General features: G+C 41.0%; 1 protein-coding gene across 7 annotated transcripts in view; it reads right to left on the minus strand.

Annotated features, from left to right (window-relative positions):
* ABCC12 (ATP binding cassette subfamily C member 12) overlaps positions 1 to 14,678 on the minus strand; it is a 105,169-nt gene extending 90,491 nt beyond the window's left edge. For 6 of the 7 annotated variants that reach the window (XR_004648000.1, XR_004648001.1, XM_034788558.1 and 3 more), the window contains exons 1-2: positions 14,610 to 14,673; positions 6,415 to 6,539 (exon numbers count right to left, since the gene is read on the minus strand). Coding sequence is in view for 5 of the 7 variants with exons in the window: in XM_034788558.1 (XP_034644449.1) it covers positions 6,415 to 6,510 (96 nt within the window). In the remaining 2 variants the exon portion in view is untranslated. Of the gene's footprint in view, positions 1 to 6,414; positions 6,540 to 14,609 lie in introns of all 7 variants that reach the window. The other variant, XM_034788555.1, reaches the window with a different exon arrangement.
* Between the last annotated feature and the right edge of the window lie 3,002 nt (positions 14,679 to 17,680).

A 17,680-nucleotide genomic window follows, 5' to 3' on the forward strand; every position in this document is an offset into this window, starting at 1 on the left:
AAATAAACCATTTGATAGTACATTGATAGAGACTATAAATACCCTGAGCAGAGAGATTTATCCTAACAGGAGCCAGATTCTGATTTCCTTCACTCCATTTTTACCCCAGTCTTACTGCTTTGTCTTCACTGGAGTTGGTCTTGATTTATATCTGTGACACTGAAATCAGCCATCTCTCATGTATAAATGCTGGGAGATGGAAACAGGCATCTTGCTCGTTTCCATTGTTTCTTCCATTATTTTTTTTAATCTGTTTGTGCCATTTAATTTGTTTGTATGGTCCCTATGGTCCTGCATACAACGGGCACGGACACTTTGATTAGAGTATTTCCACGCAAAAAAAAATGTTTAAGCACAGTTCACTAGAAAGATGGTAAGTGCTAGCACAGTTTTTCTGGCCATTATAGACAGAATCTCTTTTGTAAACGCTTCCTGTCTCCCTTTTCTTTCTAGTTTATGGCAATAAAGTGCATCTGAAACCCCATAACCATTATATTTCCCAGAAAGCAGATTAGACCTTGTAGGAATATATGAACAAAGTGTTTGACACAATATGCTGAGCACTGAACACACAACCAAGAAAAATGAACTCTTTGCTGAATGAGGACTGAGATTTGCAAATAGGACATTTTCTAGCAACCTTCTTCTAAAATGCTGAAAAAGGCATATCTTTGTGAAAAAATGAAAAAGACTGATTACCGTCTGTATCACTGTTCAGAGATTCAAGTCCCATATAACCTTTCATTTCTTGTTACATTTTTGCTCCCGTAAATGCTCAGAGGGATACTGGGCAAAATAATTCCCATTATTTGCAATTTTTAAAATAAACTTACTGCAATCATGTCAACTGAAGATAATCTGCCCAATACACTATGCTGATTTAAAATACTCAACTGATTTAACAATAAAATTGAGTCTGCTGAGAAATCAAGTTGCCATACTTTGCATGAATTTTTAAAATGGTGCTCTTTACAATTCAACTGCAAAAATCATGTCTCATGTCAATTTCCTTTGGTCAAATCTCTAAAGGTTTCATTTTACAAGTTCTTTCCCTATTTTTTCTTTTATGTAGATATAAAAAGTACAATATATAGTGAGTCTTCTAAAAAGATGTAAAGATATATTTTTGAAGAACAGTTGTAATATAAACTGCTAATGGACAACTACAGGACTCTATCAGCAATACAGATCATAATATAGTCATGTGATAAACAAATATTTGCTCATAATGATGTTGGAGAGTTTAGTCCGACAGTGAAATTGTATTATACTTGATTATGTAAAATATGAGTTTTCACTAATATAGTGCACATGTTGCCATTAAAATAGGAAATGTTAATTTTATAACATTATATTTGTGATAAATTGGGGGGGGGAGGGGAAGCTATCCTTTTGCAGCAGCAGAAAAACTAATCTCTACTCAAATACATGTGAAGTAAATGCTAGATTATTATTTGGGAAGGTGGAGGTAGCCAAGGCCTACTGAAAAATAAATTTTAATCTTCATTAGCCATCAGAAAATGATTCAGGGAAAAGTTATTTTGTGTGTGTTTATATAAATACATATACAATGAATATTTGTATAAGTCACACATATATGCATAGTGTAAATATTCATCCCAGGACTGATGATATGGGGACAGGGAATTCTTGTTTTTAATGTTAGAAGTAGCAGGCACAGCCTCCTCTCTCTTTGCTGGAGGATCTTGCCATTTTTGGAAGACCTTAATATTGATTTCAGAGTGGTAGCCATGTTAGTCTGTATCAGCAAAAACAACGAGGAGACTAACAAATTTATTTGGGCATCACATAAGGTTGTAAGGTAAACGGCACCTCTCCCTTCTGTCAATTTTAGGAACAGAGGTACTGCTTCTTAGAGTCTATGATATTCCTGACATTTCTTTTGTTATCACTGAAATTTCTCACATATAACCAAAGCAAAACTTTTGAAAGTTTGAAAGGCCATCTGTGTATATAAACTTCAATTCTGGAAGCTATCCTTATTCAGGACAACCCTTAATACATGCTTAACTTTGACTTCAGTGAGATTTAAGCACAAGCTTAAGTGCTGTCGAGAACAGGGATAGAGTGAGTGAATGTTAAGCGCTTTACTAAATCAGAGCTTAATAAAAAGGTGTATATGGTAAAACCAAATTTTATTTTGTTTTTAAGATCACCTTTAATTAATAGTGATGAATGAAACATAGACTGTCCCAAAAGATGTGCCATAACAATTTAATACATCCTGGATTTAATTAAATGGAATAAGGGTCAAATTCTGCTCTGTTACATTAGTGCAACCCCACTGAAATTTATGGGCATGCACCAGTGTAATTGAAAGCATAGTTGGCCCTACATTTCTAATTATAGGGCAAATAAACAGTCTTCAATCTCTGGCAGCTGTGGGGCTGGGATTAAAAGGTTGTTTGAATAGGGCAGGGGGTGGGCTAAAACTTCTAGTTCTGGGCTAAACCATATAGCAAGTTAAATCTGCCTTTCCTGTCATTATTTTATAGTTCACTTCAGTACTGCTTGCACATGATATTCTCCATTTGTCTTCCTGCACGAGGCCTGAAATATGTGGTTACCCTGTATATATTAATGAAATAACTTGCCGTATTGGATGTCATTTGAGGAGAAACTAGTTTAACACAAGTTATTTCACTCAGATCTCCAATTTTGGTGCCCCTTCCCTTCTCTGTGATATATAGGAGGTCATCCTCAATTATCTGGTGGTCCCTTCTGGCCTTAAACTATGACATCACAACCATGAATTTCAACCTGTACAGCACATTCTGAGTTGAGAATTCATGCATTGTAATGTACATAATTGGGTCAGTTATATGTAAATTACAACAAATTTCCCAGGTATGTACTGCACATTTAATAATATCTGATATACCAGGTGGTCTTTGGGGCTTTTTGTTTTTGTTAAGTCTGATTAATTGCAATTTTTAAATAACGCTCCTAGGAACTTTTCTAAACAGCCATAAGAAACTTTTGCATAAGATATTGAAGAACTATGTCTGCATTCAGAAGTACACAGCCCATCACAAGGCAATTTGACCTGTTAATAAAAAGACAGCAGCTGCAGAGTTTTTTTAACAGAGATGCAATGTGCAAAAATAAGTGTCTATATCTGCCATTGTTTTTTTATGTACAATACTTCAATATTCTAACAGAATTCCTATGAACATAAGAATGGCCATACTGGGTCAGACAAAAGGTCCATCCAGCCCAGTATACTGTCTACCGACAGTGGCCAATGCCAGGTGCCCCAGAGGGAATGAACCCAACAGGTAATGATCAAGTGATCTCTCTCCCGCCATCCATCTCCACCCTCTGACAAACAGAGACTAGGGACACCATTCCTTACTCTTCTTGGCTAATAGCCGTTACTGGACTTAACCTCCATGAATTTATCTAGTTCTCTTTTAAACCCTGTTATAGTCCTAGCCTTCACAACCTCCTCAGGCAAGCAGTTCCACAGGTTGACTGTGTGCTGTGTGAAGAACTTCCTTTTATTTGTTTTAAACCTGCTGCCCATTAATTTCATTTGGTGGCCCCTAGTTCTTATATTATGGGAACAAATTAATAACTTTTCCTTATTATTTTCTCCACACCACTCATGATTTTATATACCTCTATCATATCCCCCCTTAGTCTCCTCTTTTCCAAGCTGAAAAGTCCTAGCCTCTTTAATCTCTCCTCATATGGGACTCATTCCAAACCCCTAATCATAGGATGCTACAACATGGCGGGGAGGGATAGCTCAGTGGTTTGAGCATTGGCCTGCTAAACCCAGGGTTATGAGTTCAGTCCTTGAGGGGGCCACTTAGGGATCTGGGGCAAAATCAGTACTTGGTCCTGCTAGTGAAGGCAGGGGGCTGGACTTGATGACTTTTCAAGGTCCCTTCCAGTTCTAGGAGATGAGATATCTCCATTTAAAAAAAACCACATGAGGAGGAGAGGCAAACAATGTAAGGCAAAGCAAATATATAACTTGAGCTAAAACTTTGTCTACTTCAGTAACTTTAATAGATTTGGTTCAGTAAAGACAAATGCTAAGGTGAAAATCCTGATAAGTGCTGAGCACATGCTAATTATCTGCAAGTACTGTGGATCACAGTGGGAATTGCAGGTGTTTAGCAAGGGAGCAAAACCTCTTGGGATTTGGCCACTTTTTTTTTATACCTAAGAATAAAATGCCTGTGCATTAATATGGAAGAATGTTAGACAGCAATACTTCAGACACAGATTTGGGCAAAATAATAGCCAGTAAATTGAATGTTACTCTACAATGAAATACAGTTGCAGAGAAAGCACAGGCTGTATCAGAGGAGGTATTTCATATGAGACAAGGCAGATACAACACTAACGAAGCTGCCTCTGAATTACCACAAGGATATTAATAAAATGGAGAGTATCCAAAGAAAAGCAACAACTATACTGAAGGATTTTGAAAACATGGTTAGGTATGGGTTAAAAAGCATTAGTTAAATGAGGATTCACTAAGGGAATATATAAAGCCAGATCCAACCCTACACTGACGTTACTGTATGCTGTGCCACTGATGTGACACTGCCCTGAGCCAACTACTGGAGGACTCCTCCTGCATAGGGGGTATCCTAGGGTGTCACTTAGTCTTTGTAGTAGCTCCCACCTCCCTGTGGCCAGAGGAGAGGTGTAACCAGGAGAAAAGGTGCATGACCACAGCAATTCCTGGCTGTTGGAATAGTTCCTTGGGGTCATAAGCAATCATGATAATTTAATGGAGTATAATAAAATTATGATGATGATTATTACTGTTACACAGGTTGTCTCCTCTTTGCTCTACCTCCTATTTCATAATATCTTTTACAGGGAGCCTGATACTAGGGGCACAAAGGATGTCCTTTGGGAACCTGGTGTCAAGACTACTCATCCCTAGCCAGGCTCCGCTTCCTGCCTTGACTTTAGGCTCTTTACTGTTGGAATCTATGAATCAGAGTAGGTGAAACACTAGTGGCTTCTTTTTATTACCTCTTTATTCTGTAGCCCCAGTCTTTTTCCTAGCCTGCTCTCAGGTGACATGTAAACTAGCAAGAGCAGAAGCCTCCTCTGTAAGGGAAAACATTTTTTTAAATGGGAGTTGTTAAATGAGAATATTTTAAAGTAAAACTAACAAAAGATGCGTAGGTCCTATGTGACAAGCTCCCCATTCCCTCCAGCTAGCTACCCCCTAGCCTTGCAACACTTTCCTTTACAGGCTAACACTACAGTTATTGATGAATTCTTGTTCCCTTTAGTCACCAGAGTCCTCAAGCGCTGAGCACCCACAACTCCAGCTGATGTCAGTGTGAAATGTAAGTGCTCAGAAAATTAGGGCCAAGTTAGACATCTCTAGCAGGTGCAACACAAGGCACTTATCTGTTTCCTTGGCCTTTTTCTTGTTCCTTCCCTTCTAATTTTGTGTCTTGAATCTCTTCTTTATATTTTCTCTGGTACTCTATTTCTTCTTCAACTCATTTTCATCATCATCTGTTTCTCTCCACATTGAGGGAAGTCCTGCCTATCATTACTAATTACACAGACCTCTCGCTCTCCAACTGCTCAGTCCAACTGCCGCTTGCAACCTGCAGGGAACCTTCTGGCACCAACATTCCTTCCCCCATTCTGTTAAGGAAACATCACCCCAAACATTCTGCCTGAAGCAAAAGCTAGAAGGCGTCCATCGAGAATGCTTAACCTTTTTATGCATAAAGAGCAAATTAACTCCACTACAGACCCTCTTTGTAGCTCAGCAACAAGGCTCCCCTTCCGTGCAGGATCCTCTTGGGGAACGTAGTGCTGGAGCTAGCCACACCTATATTGAATCCTCTTTCAGAGCCGACACACAGAAAAAGCAGAAAGATATTTATTTTTTAGCCCCTGTGAGTTTTGACAACATGGGGATTCAGTCCTTGTCTGGGTGGGGGCAAGGAACACATCCTGCCCCTTTGGTATCTTTTAGTAGCCAGTCATAAAGAAAAGAAGCAGTCTTTAGTTGTAAACTGTAGGATCAGCTGTGCAAATGCTGTTTCATGGTACAATATTAAGCACTTTTTAAATGGGCCCATCCTGTATTCCTTATCAAGACAATAGGAGCTTTGCCTGAGTGTGGGATGCAAGATTAGGCCCTAAGATTGTCTTCCTCCCCCAACTGTGACCTTTCTTAAAAATCATAAACTGGAAGTATTTTAGACCATTAATATACCATTTTTACTTTGCAGATAAGAAAATCTTCATATGATCTATGTAAAAGAGAAATGCTCCTGCCAGTGTAAAGTGGCACTTAAAGTTCCTTTTGTAGTGCCTTCAGACTGGGTGAGTGAATAGAATTTGGGCCACTATACATGGCTGTAATGTAGTTTAATACAGTAAATTGTTACTTACATAAGTGAGGCCAGTAACTCCATTACTTTCTACATTCTTCTCTTTGGTTGAATTATTTTTGGGGCCAGAAAAACATTTACTCTTCTTACTTGGCATTTTCTGTTAATACCACAACTCTTTCTTTTCTAAAATGGAGAAGAAAAGAAAACAAACATTACAAAAACACAGCAAAGGTAAGTGAGCCTGAAGCCTTTTCCTTTACCACAACTTTTTCATTCAGGCAAACTATGTTTAAGAAACACTTATCTCCCATTAGCAGTTCCCTAAACAAAAGCTGATCTGGTAGGATGCAGAACAGCAACTTTTAGGGCCAGGTCCTCAGTTGGGTATTAAAGAATGGAGCTATGCTGATTTTTCCATGGGAATTACCTGTGTCCTCCAAAGAAGTTAGTTTGCATCAGATTTTTGTGATGTATTTCTAGCGTTAAAATTTTCACATAAAAATCAAATTCAAGATTGGGTGGGCAATGCACCCTTGATGTTCCTCCTCTTGGGCTGCTAGTTCTGAACTTCTTCCTCCATCCACTTCCAGGGCTCAGATGGGGCGTGCGCAGGAATAAAAATGTGATGGCTTTTGGAGGGGCATGTTCTATGCATGCCCCAGGGCCGGAGGAGCTCTGTCCCCCCTCCAATTATTGGAAGTGTCTGTGCCCCTGCTTGTGCCCCTGCTTGTCCCCCCGCCCCTTGTGCATTCCCATGGGCCCTAGTTTTATGTCTGGTCAGACTGAACTTTCTCTTGGGCTGCCAATTCTTACTCTCCCCTTTTCAACATGGCCCCTCTTTCATATTTGAATGGAGAGATTGAAATCTGAGATTCACTAGCAAATATTCCTAGAATATTGCACAATGCAATTACTGTGAAAGAATCCCACACGCACAACTGAAAATCTCTGTAAGGTCTTAAACTCATTCTTTTTGTCAGGAATGGACTGCCAGCAATTCTTGGCATGTGTTCCACGTACTGAGCTTACACAACCAACTGGCAGTATTTCAGTCAAACTGGATATAGAAAGAAACCCAGAGATCCTTTGAGGACAGAGGAATGATTGCGGGTATTTAATACAGAGACTACATGTGAAAAATAGCTTTTTACATTTCCAGTGCAACCGTCTAGTGTGAGAGACATACAGACAGATAAAATAACTGCACTGAATTATAAAATTTATGATGGATGCATTGAATAACTTGACATTCAAATCTCCTGTTTGATGATATTCTTTTGATTTGTGGGGCCTTGATGATATATGTCATGATGCTGAGAAATATGTGAAACTTTTGCCACATTTGGAAAAGGTGAAGTCTCTCTATATTGAGACAAATAATCTGATGATCAGACTATTCAGTTTTGTTCCTTTACATAGAGAGTAGACAGTACATCCCATGTGATCAATCATCTAGCATAACTTTACATGGCTTCATCACTTATGCATAATGAGGTTGTTCCAAATTCATGACAATAAATGCTTTCTACCACATCCTACCTCACCTTCCTTTAGGCATTCTCTGTGGGCCAGATCATCAGCTGATTAAAGCGGTGATTAAAGCTCACATCCGTATGGTTGAGTATATGTTTAAGGGCCTAGGTATCAGTACTCAGCCTGAACTTAGGAAGGAGGCCTCTTAGCTGATATCCTGGATAAGCAGAGAACATAAGAACGGCTACATTGGGTCAGACCAATGGTCTACTTAGCCCAGTATCCTGTCTTCCAAACAGTGGCCAATGCCAGGTGCTTCAGAGGGAATTAACAGAACAGATAATCATCAAGTGATCCATCCCCTATTGCCCATTCCCAGCTTCTGGCAAACAGAGGCTAGGGACGCTTCAGAGCATGGTTTTGCATCCCTTCCCTTCCTGGCTAACAGCCATTGATGGACCTATCCTCCATTAACTTACCTAGTTCTTTTTTTAACCCTGTTATAGTCTTGGCCTTCACAACATCCTCTGGCAAAGAGTTCCACAGGTTGACTGTGCATTGTGTGAAGAAATATTTCCTTTTGTTTGTTTTAAATCTGCTGCCTATTAATTTCATTTGGTGACCCCTCAGTCTTGTGTTCTAAGAAGGAATAAATAACACTTCCTTATTTACTTTCTCCACATCAGTCATGATTTTATAGACCTCTATCATATCCCCCCTTTCTTGTCTTTTTTCAAGCTGAAAAGTCCCAGTCTTATTAATCTCTTCTCATATGAAAGCTAATAATTTGTATGCCCTTTCTGTACCTTTTCCAATTCCAATTATCTTTTTTGAAATGGGGGCAACCAGATCTGCACACAGTATTCAAGATGTGGGCATACCATGGATTTATATAAAGGCAATATGATATTTTCTGTCTTATTATCTATCCCTTTCCTAATAATTCCCAACATTCTGTTACCCTTTTTGACTGCTGCTGCACATTGAGTGGATGTTTTCAGAGAACTATCCACAATGATGCCAAAATCACTTTCTTGAGTGGTAACAGCTAATTTAGACCTCATCATTTTATATGTATTGTTGGGGTTATGTTTTCCAATGTGCATTACTTTTGCATTTATCAACATTGAATTTCATCTGCCATTTTGTTGCCCAGTCACCCAGTTTTATGAGTTCCCTTTGTAATGCTTCACAGTCTGCCTGGGACTTAACTATATTGAGTAGTTTTGTATCATCTGCAAATTTTGCCATCTCACTATTTATCCCTTTTTGCAGATGATTTATGAATATGTGGAACAGTACTGGTCCCAGTACAGACTCCTGAGGGACACCACTATTTACCTGTCTTAATTTCTGAAAACTGACCATTTATTCCTACCCTTTATTTCCTGTCTTTTAACCAGTTACTGGTCCATGAAAGGATCTTCCCTCTTAGTTTGCTTAAGAGCCTTTGGTGAGGGACCTTGTCAAAGGCTTTCTGAAAATCTAAGTACACTATATCCACTGGATCACCCTTGTTCACATGCTTGTTGACCCCCACAAAGAATTCTACTAGATTGATGATGCATGATTTCCCTTTACAAAAGCCATGAAGATTGATGCAGAATATTTATTTAGTTTCTCTGCTGAGACCTTATCTTCCTTGAGTGTTTCTTTAGCATCTCAATCATCCAGTGGTCACATTGGTTGTTTAGCAGGCTTCCTGCTTCTGATGTACTTAAATTTTTTTGCTGTTACTTTTTGAGTCTTTGCCTAACTGTTCTTCAAATTCTTTTTTGGCCTTCCTAATTATATTTTTACACTTTACTTGCCAGAGTTTATGCTCCTTTCTACTTTCCTCAATAGGATTTAACTGTCACTTTTTAAGGATGGCTTTTTGCCTCTAACTGCTTCTTTTACTAGAGATGCTGGAAAGTTAAGACAAATTAACTAAAGGTATGAAATTAAAGTGCATTACATCCCTGTGTGGTTGCTCTCATCCAGAAATCAAGTGGCCTTAGCTCACTTTATCTTAATTCCACAGGATTAATCCAGCAGTTTAGAGAGGGGAGAGGAATGTAATTCCCAAAGGAGACCTTCAGAGTCAGGCCATGTCTACACTACAAATATATGTTAACTCAAGTTACGTTGGCATACAGCTGCCGCAGTTAGTATATTGCTTGTGTGCATGCATACTTTGCTCCTTGTGTTGGCAATGTGCGTACTCACCAGGGGCACTTGTATTGATGCAGAGTGCGGTGTAACATGGGTAGGTATCCCACTGTGCAACTAACCACCATCCAGCACACTGTCTTTTGAGAAATTTGGCCATGCATGACATGACTGAAACGAGTCGTGCAGGAGTGACTGGGAGTATGGGGTCAACTTCCTAGTTTGCAACTGTTTCCATCCCATAACGTCATCTGTATTTCACAAACTCATGTGGTCCTTCTCGCTGTCCACCATCTCTGACAGAAGCATGGAGCCTGCAATGCTCTGCGCTCTTGTCATGAGCATTGCAAGCACAGGGCACACAATCCTGCAGTATTTAAAGAGCCACAAGTAAAGACACGGGAACATGATGATTCCTTGGAGAACAGATTGCTATGGGTCATAGCAAGAAACAATTCCAAGTTGTTGGTGGCGTTCATGGAGCAGCTGCAGATGATGGAACTCTGGTTCTGGGTCTGAGAAACCAATACTGACTGGGGGCATCGCATCATAATGCAAGTTTGGGATAATGAGCAATGGCTGCAGAACTTTCAGATATACAAGGTCATATTCCTGAATCTGTGTGCCAAGCTCACCTAAGCCTTCCAGTGCAGAGACACCAAAATGAAAGCCATACCGACAGCGGAGAAGCGAGTGGCTATTGCACTATGAAAAATTGCAACACCAGATTGCTACCGATCAGTCAGGAATCATTTTGGAGTCAGGAAATCCACCATTGGGGCCACTGTCATGCAAGCGTGCAGGACTATTAATCGCTTCCTGCTACGTCGGACTGTGACCTCTCAGCAATGTGCAGAACATAGTGGATGAATTTGCAGCAATGGGGTTCCCAAACTGTGGTGGAGAGATAGATGGCACGCATATTCCTATTTTGGCAGCAGACCACTTAGCCACAGAGTAAATCAACAGAAAGCGCTACATTTCTATGGTTATGCGAGTGTTGGTGGATCTCCAGGGATGCTTCACTCACCTCAGTGTGGGTGCTCAGGAAAGGTGCACGATGCATGCACTTTTAGAATACAGTAACTCCTCGTTTAACATTGTAGTTATGTTCCTGAAAAATGCTACTTTAAGCGAAATGATGTTAAGCGAATCCAATTTCCCCATAAGAATTAATGTAAATAGTGGGGGTTAGGTTCCAGGGAATTTTTTTCGCCAGACAAAAGACATTATATACATATACAGTATAAGTTTTAAATCATTTTAAACAAACAACTTAATACTATACTCCCCCAATGACGATTGTGAAGCTTGGTTGATGCAAGGGCGTAGCGGGGTCAGGGCGTGGGACTTGCCCTGCTCCACCCAGTGTTCCAGCTGGGGCGCAGGGTTGGGGGCTTGCCCGCTCGCTGCGTGGAAAGCTGGGTGGGCGGAGCAGGTCAAGCCCCTCCGTGCCCTGACCCTGCTCCCCGGCAGGAGCACTGAACGGGTGGGCAGAGCGGAACATTGCACGACTTTAAATGAGTATGTTCTCTAATAGATCAGTGACCTAATAATGAAACAATGTTAACAGGGACAACTTTAAGTGAGGAGTTACTGTTCAGAAAGCTGCAAGCAGGGACTTTCTTTCCCAATCAGCAGATTACAATTGGCAAAGTTGAAATGCCAATAGTGATCCTGGGCGATCCAGCCTACCCCTTGCTCGTGAAGCTGTACACTGGCTACTTCGACAGCACTAAGAAAAGATTCATCTACAGGCTCAGCAGGTGCAGAATGACAGTTGAATGTGTCTTTGGTTGTTTGAAGGGTCACTGGCATTGGATCTCAGTGAGAAAAATATCCAAATAGTTATAGCTGCCTGTTGTGTCCTGCATAATATCTGTGCAACAAAACAGGGAAAGCTTCTGCTGAGGTGGAGCAGCTCTCTGCTGAATTTGAACCGCCAGATATAAGGGCTATTAGAAGAGCTCAACACAGAGCTATGCAGCTCAGGAAAGCTTTGAAAGACCATTTTCATAGTGAGCCAGAGTAGCATGTGTTGTTGTAGTGTACTCTGTCTGGCCATGGTATGTGAAGCCTAAGGGTACGTCTTCACTTACCGGAGGGTCCGGCGGCAGGCAATCGATGTTCTGGGATCGATCCCGGAAGTGCTCGCCATCGACGCCGGTACTCCAGCTCAGCGAGAGGAGTACGCGGCATCGACAGGGGAGCCTCCCTGCCGCGTCTGGACCCGCGGTAAGTTCGGACTAAGGTACTTCAAATTCAGCTACGTTATTAACGTAGCTGAATTTGCGTACCTTAGTCCGAAGTGGGGGCTTAGTGAAGACCAGGCCTAACTCTGGAGGGGAATGAAAAGGAAAGAACTCTACCTCTCTTGGTTGTACCACTACCTTTTGTAGCATGAGTAAATCAATACATCAAAAAACGTGCTACTTTGAGGAGGGGGCCATCCTTGTTATTTAAAATTAAACTACAAACTTATCCGAGGTTCTTTCCCTTGGATTGTGCTTGCCCGTGCTCAACTGGTGGGACTGGCTGGACTGCGGTGGAGTCAAAAACAGATCCTAGCTTGCTGTGCACCTGGATCCCCTGATCGCCTGTCCCTCATACTCCTCCTCACTGTTGACGGCAGGGGCCTGTGACTTATGCTCCTCGGAGGTATCCACTGGTGCTGCTGGTGGTGGTGATGGGATCTCCACCGAGTATGGCATGCAGCTCATCACCAGATTGATTGTTAGCCTCCCTGGCCTTCTGATATACCTGCCACAGCTCCTTGGCTTTGACACAGCATTACTGGCGGTTTCTGTCATACCACTTCTCTTGTATCTTCTGGGCAATCTTCTTGTAGAGGTCCATGTTTCTGAAGCTGGTTTGGTGCTGTGCTTGCACAGCCTGTTCTCCCCACAGGCCCTAGAGATCCAATATCTCCTGTCTACTCCAAAGCGAAGAACGTCTGGAGCAGGTAGCTGGCATGGTCAGTTGGGCAGTTGCATTGAAAATGGAGAGTTGCTAGGTGTGCTTGCCAAGCCAGGCAATTGGGGAAAAGGAATTTCAAAAATTCACAGGGTTTAAAGTGGGGAGGGTGGCTTCTGCTCTCCGTGACCCCTGGGCAGTAGAGTTCACAATGGTAACCAGAGCAGTCAGTGTGGGGTATTGTGGGACAGGTGCTGGAGGACAGCAATGATCGACATAAGTAATGCAGCATCTACACTCACACTGCATCGACATAGGTACATCAACCTTGGCTCTGTGCTGTTTAGAGAGGTGGTGTTACTAAAATTGGCATAATGGGACACTTATGTTGGCAGGAGCTAAATTTAAGTGAAGACGCATGCACAACTAGGCTGACATAAGCTGCCTTGCATCGGCCTAACTTCATAGTGTAGTCCAGGCTTCAGAAATGTATGCAAAGGTCAGTAGGATTCAGAGTAGTAACACAGTTTAAAAAAAAAAAAGTTCAGTGACATATTGGGGAAAATGGCTACACAGGGTATAGCAAAGAACTGGGAGTTTGTGGGTGTGTTAGTAAGGGGACACCTAATGAAAGCAAGATGAGGATCACGTCCATCAAGAGGAGCCTGATTGTGGTAAATGGAAGAGGGGGAAAGCACCTTAGCATCTACTGCAGGAGAGGGGAATTGAGAGTTACATGAGATAGGTATTAAGAAGATCAGGATGTATAATTGTGTAGGGTGGGGGCTGGGAAATCTCGTTCGTAGGGGAAGGGAGACAGTTTTGCTTTGGAATAAAGTGTCTTTATATGCATATTATAATACGGTGGAGTTTATAAAGCTGTGATATAATAGGTTGCTGAGACTACCCTGTACCGGCTGGAGCTTTGGTGGCTGTTGTGGAATGGCTCTGCACCCACTAAAGAAGAAATGCACCTGTAGAATAAAGACAGCAGCTGCAGAAAGGTTCTGGGGCTGGATAGGGAGCTTATATTGCAGGAACTTTAATAAAAAACAGTATCATGACTGTCTACAGTGAGCCCCAGGGAACAGCTAACTTCATCCAGCATGAAACTGTTTCATTGTGTGTACTTTTCTCAAAAGATAGTTCAATAATATAAAGTCTTGCATCCTAAAGTAAAATGTTCCCCTATTTAAAAAAAAAGGAAAATAAACCTATCAGCTGTAATTATCATTTCAAAAGACATGCTCAGTTAAATCTACCACAGTCCAGTAATAAAGTGTCATTATCTGATAGTATACATTACTGCATATAAAAAATTTGTCTTGTCATCCTCCCTATTAGTGAGAGGAATTAATTACTCAGAGTAGTAATGGATATAGAACAGTTAGAGGTTGCACTTCAAAAGAAATAAAGTGGAAGCATTGCACAGTGTAGGATCTGTTTTCATTGACATTGTTACTTATAATATAGATTTTTCATGAAACAGAGTATTTTCATAACTAACAAAGTTAACAGTCATACAGTCAATATAAAAGGTAAGTCATTTTTCTTTTAGATCTATGTCTGCATATTAAAACTCAATGGAACATGAATCTGGAAAAATAGTTTGATACCATTATATTATCATATATAATATGCAGTTTATTGCAGAATAATCTCACTTTCATTCAAAGTTTATATTTATCCTGCACACATAAAAAAAGTGAAACTTACTCTACCATGTGAGTTAGAAGTGTTTGGCTTGTCCTGTTGAAGGAGCTTCTGTGCAAAGGACAAAGTTCTTGTGGCAAATGTTTTTATGCATGGTAGTATTGCAGCAGTTTCTCAGTGTAATTAGTCTAAAGGTTAGATTAGAGAGTCCTGTGCAATTCTAGATAAAGCACTTATATAATTAAATGTATCTCTTATAAAAGTCAATTTAAAGCTTGTGAAGATTTCTACAGAGCCACAGAAAATGTACGTCCTATTCACCTTACCCATGCAAGTATTTACATTCAAGTCTAGGCTGATTTATGAATCTGGTATGATCAAGAATGCTATATGTAGTATTAGGGGTACTATGTAAGGAAAATAGTTGGAGGTAGGAATCAGAGCAGAGAACTAAGAATTAAGATTTCTGGGTTCGCTTCATGGCTCTGACCCTCTGTGTGACTTGAGCAAGTCTTAGGTCCAAATTTTCAGAAGTATTTATTATATCTTAATTTTGAGTGGCCAACATGAGACACTCAAGCCTTGGTTTTCAGAGGTGCTGAGCATGCACTTTGAAGTAAAGTGGACAGTGTAGTGGAGTAAATAAGTTAATTTTTAAAAGGAATAAAATAAATAGATCTCTAAGCTGGCTAGTTTCTTGTAGGCTTCACAGTGGAAGTGGGTGTCAAGGGGAGGGGGAACTTGACTGAGAAAAGGTATGGCCTTGCTAACCAGCTCAACAGCATTTTGTGCCTTATCCAGCAGTGCACTTAAGCACATGAAGTATGACTACTCACATGCTTAAGATTAAGTATGTGGTTTTAGTACCTTGCTGAACTGGTTCCTAAATCAGGCCAGAGCAATTTTAGTTTACATGGGGCCAGCCAGTGCAAGCTTCTTCCGGGAGCCACTGCACTGGTAGAGTTGCCAGCTCCTCCAGAGGTTTAAGTGACATGGGGGCAAATTGGAGGGGAAAGGTGGTGATATTCTTCCAAGCTCTGCCCACAGAATAAGCCTCACCCATTTGAGTCAACCAAAATGAGGTACTACTCATGGTAGATTGTGCAGAGATTCAAAATATGGATTGTTCTATTCTCTGGGCTCCTCAAACTTGGTCCCCTTCAGCATGCTTTGAATGTGTCAATAGACTGTGCTGGGCTCCTCAAGCATGGCTTCACCTTTGTGGTACTTAGATCCCCAGATATGCTCCTTGGGCTTGGCTCTTCCTTGGTGGGACTCAGGTCTCTGCTTGGCTCCTTTAACTTGGGTGAAAAGTATCTCCCAGACACCACCCACACATATTTAATTTTTGCACTATCACTTTCAGGCTATTGTAAGGATGTGAACTTTCCTCTCCTTGCTTACATGAGCAAGTAGCTAACAGTGTTGACAATATCATCACTGGGCATTTGAGTTAATACCTCACTGAGATAAAGGGGCAGTTCACACCTCTCAGAGCTATTATTTCAGACCCATTGCATCAGTTAACCTAAAAAATGTGATCTCAATGTTTCTTAGCTACTGTAACACTTAGAGACTTTTTAAGAAAAATTAGGAGCTGAATTTTTGGAGCATATCATGGCAGTGTGAGAGGGGTACCAATACACTGTACCATGACATATTGGCTCAGCCTTAGTCCTGCTTGATAGTAACAACATCAGAAGGTGTCATAACATTGTCAACATTAGAACTCCCACTGGTGGAGATGTATATTTTGCTAAGTTTCCCTAGAGTGCATGTTACCTGAAAAGCAAAGGCTCTGATTGCCAGACCTAATTGTCCTGGCAATCCAGCTTTAGGGAATAGAGTCAGATGACTCCATGGAGCCTATGATAACGGTAGATAACCAGCTGAACATGGGCTGCCTGTGCAATGCTGTAACTATGAGTGAACACAGTCCCTGGAGATACAAGGGAATATCAAGTAAGAGTAAGGAGGTGGTATTACCTCTGTATATGACATAATTGAGAATATTACTGGAGTACTAGGTCCAGATCTGATGTCTATATTTCAAAGAAGATGTCAAACAGTTGGAAGGGATTCAGCAAAGGGGTATAAGAATGTAAGGTCTATTTTCCAGACCCCAAATCAACGAGAGACTTAAAAAGCTCAAGCTATTTCGTTTATCCAAGAGAGAGTTAAGTGGTGACTTGGTCACACTCCACTAGTACTTCCATGGGGAAGAGATTTCAGATAGTAGATAGTTCTTTAATCTACTAGAAAGAGCTAATGAGATCTAATTGCTGCAAGCTCAAGCTAGTCAAATTCAGACTAGAAATAACATGCACATTTTAACAGATATCCTTATCTAGGGATATGGTAGCATCTCCATCACTTGGAGTCTTTAAATCAAGACTGGATATCTTTAAAATATATGCTGTAGCTCAAACAGAAGTTACAGGCTTGATGCAGATATTGCTGTTATAGCCTGTGTTATACCAGCAGTCAGATCATTATAATGGTTCCTTTGGGCCCTAAGTTCTATGGAGCTAATTGAGAAATCCCTTTGACATCTTATTGTGAGGGGCTGGTTCTTCAGTTACTGAGTGATGTACTGCCAGCCACTAAAGAACTTTAGGGAGGCAGAAACTCAAAGATTATTTGAGTGCCCTTAAGCAGACATCTCTTATTATTTATTGTTTGTATTAGGGTCCTGCATGTGGTTCCACACACTGCTACAGCATGACATTGCAAGGGGGTTTATTGCTACCAACCCCTATTGACATCTTCTTTAGCCCTTCATGGTATATCTATACCTTCAGTGGCCTAGCCTTCTGGTCATGTTGCCTTCTAGTTCAGCCCCTCTACCAGGTAACAAAAGCCTAGCAAATTACATATAAACATCCAAACAAATGGGTCTTCTGCCCCTCTTGGGCTACATTAAAGTTGCCTACTCTTAACCCCTAGTTCCAGGCCTGGCAGAGTTCTATTTTCCTTAAGCCAAGGACTGCATTTCAGGGCTTTCCTTGGAGGCCCTCTTTTCCAGCAGGTTTCCTCTATCTTCCCTCTCCAGGACCTCCAGCAGCTTCTTGTAGGGATGTCTCCACTGCTTATAGGTCCTCCTTCAGAACTTCTCACAGAAGCTCAACATGCTC

Source organism: Trachemys scripta, chromosome 13, assembly GCF_013100865.1.
Source record: "Trachemys scripta elegans isolate TJP31775 chromosome 13, CAS_Tse_1.0, whole genome shotgun sequence".
Lineage (NCBI taxonomy): Eukaryota > Metazoa > Chordata > Testudines > Emydidae > Trachemys > Trachemys scripta.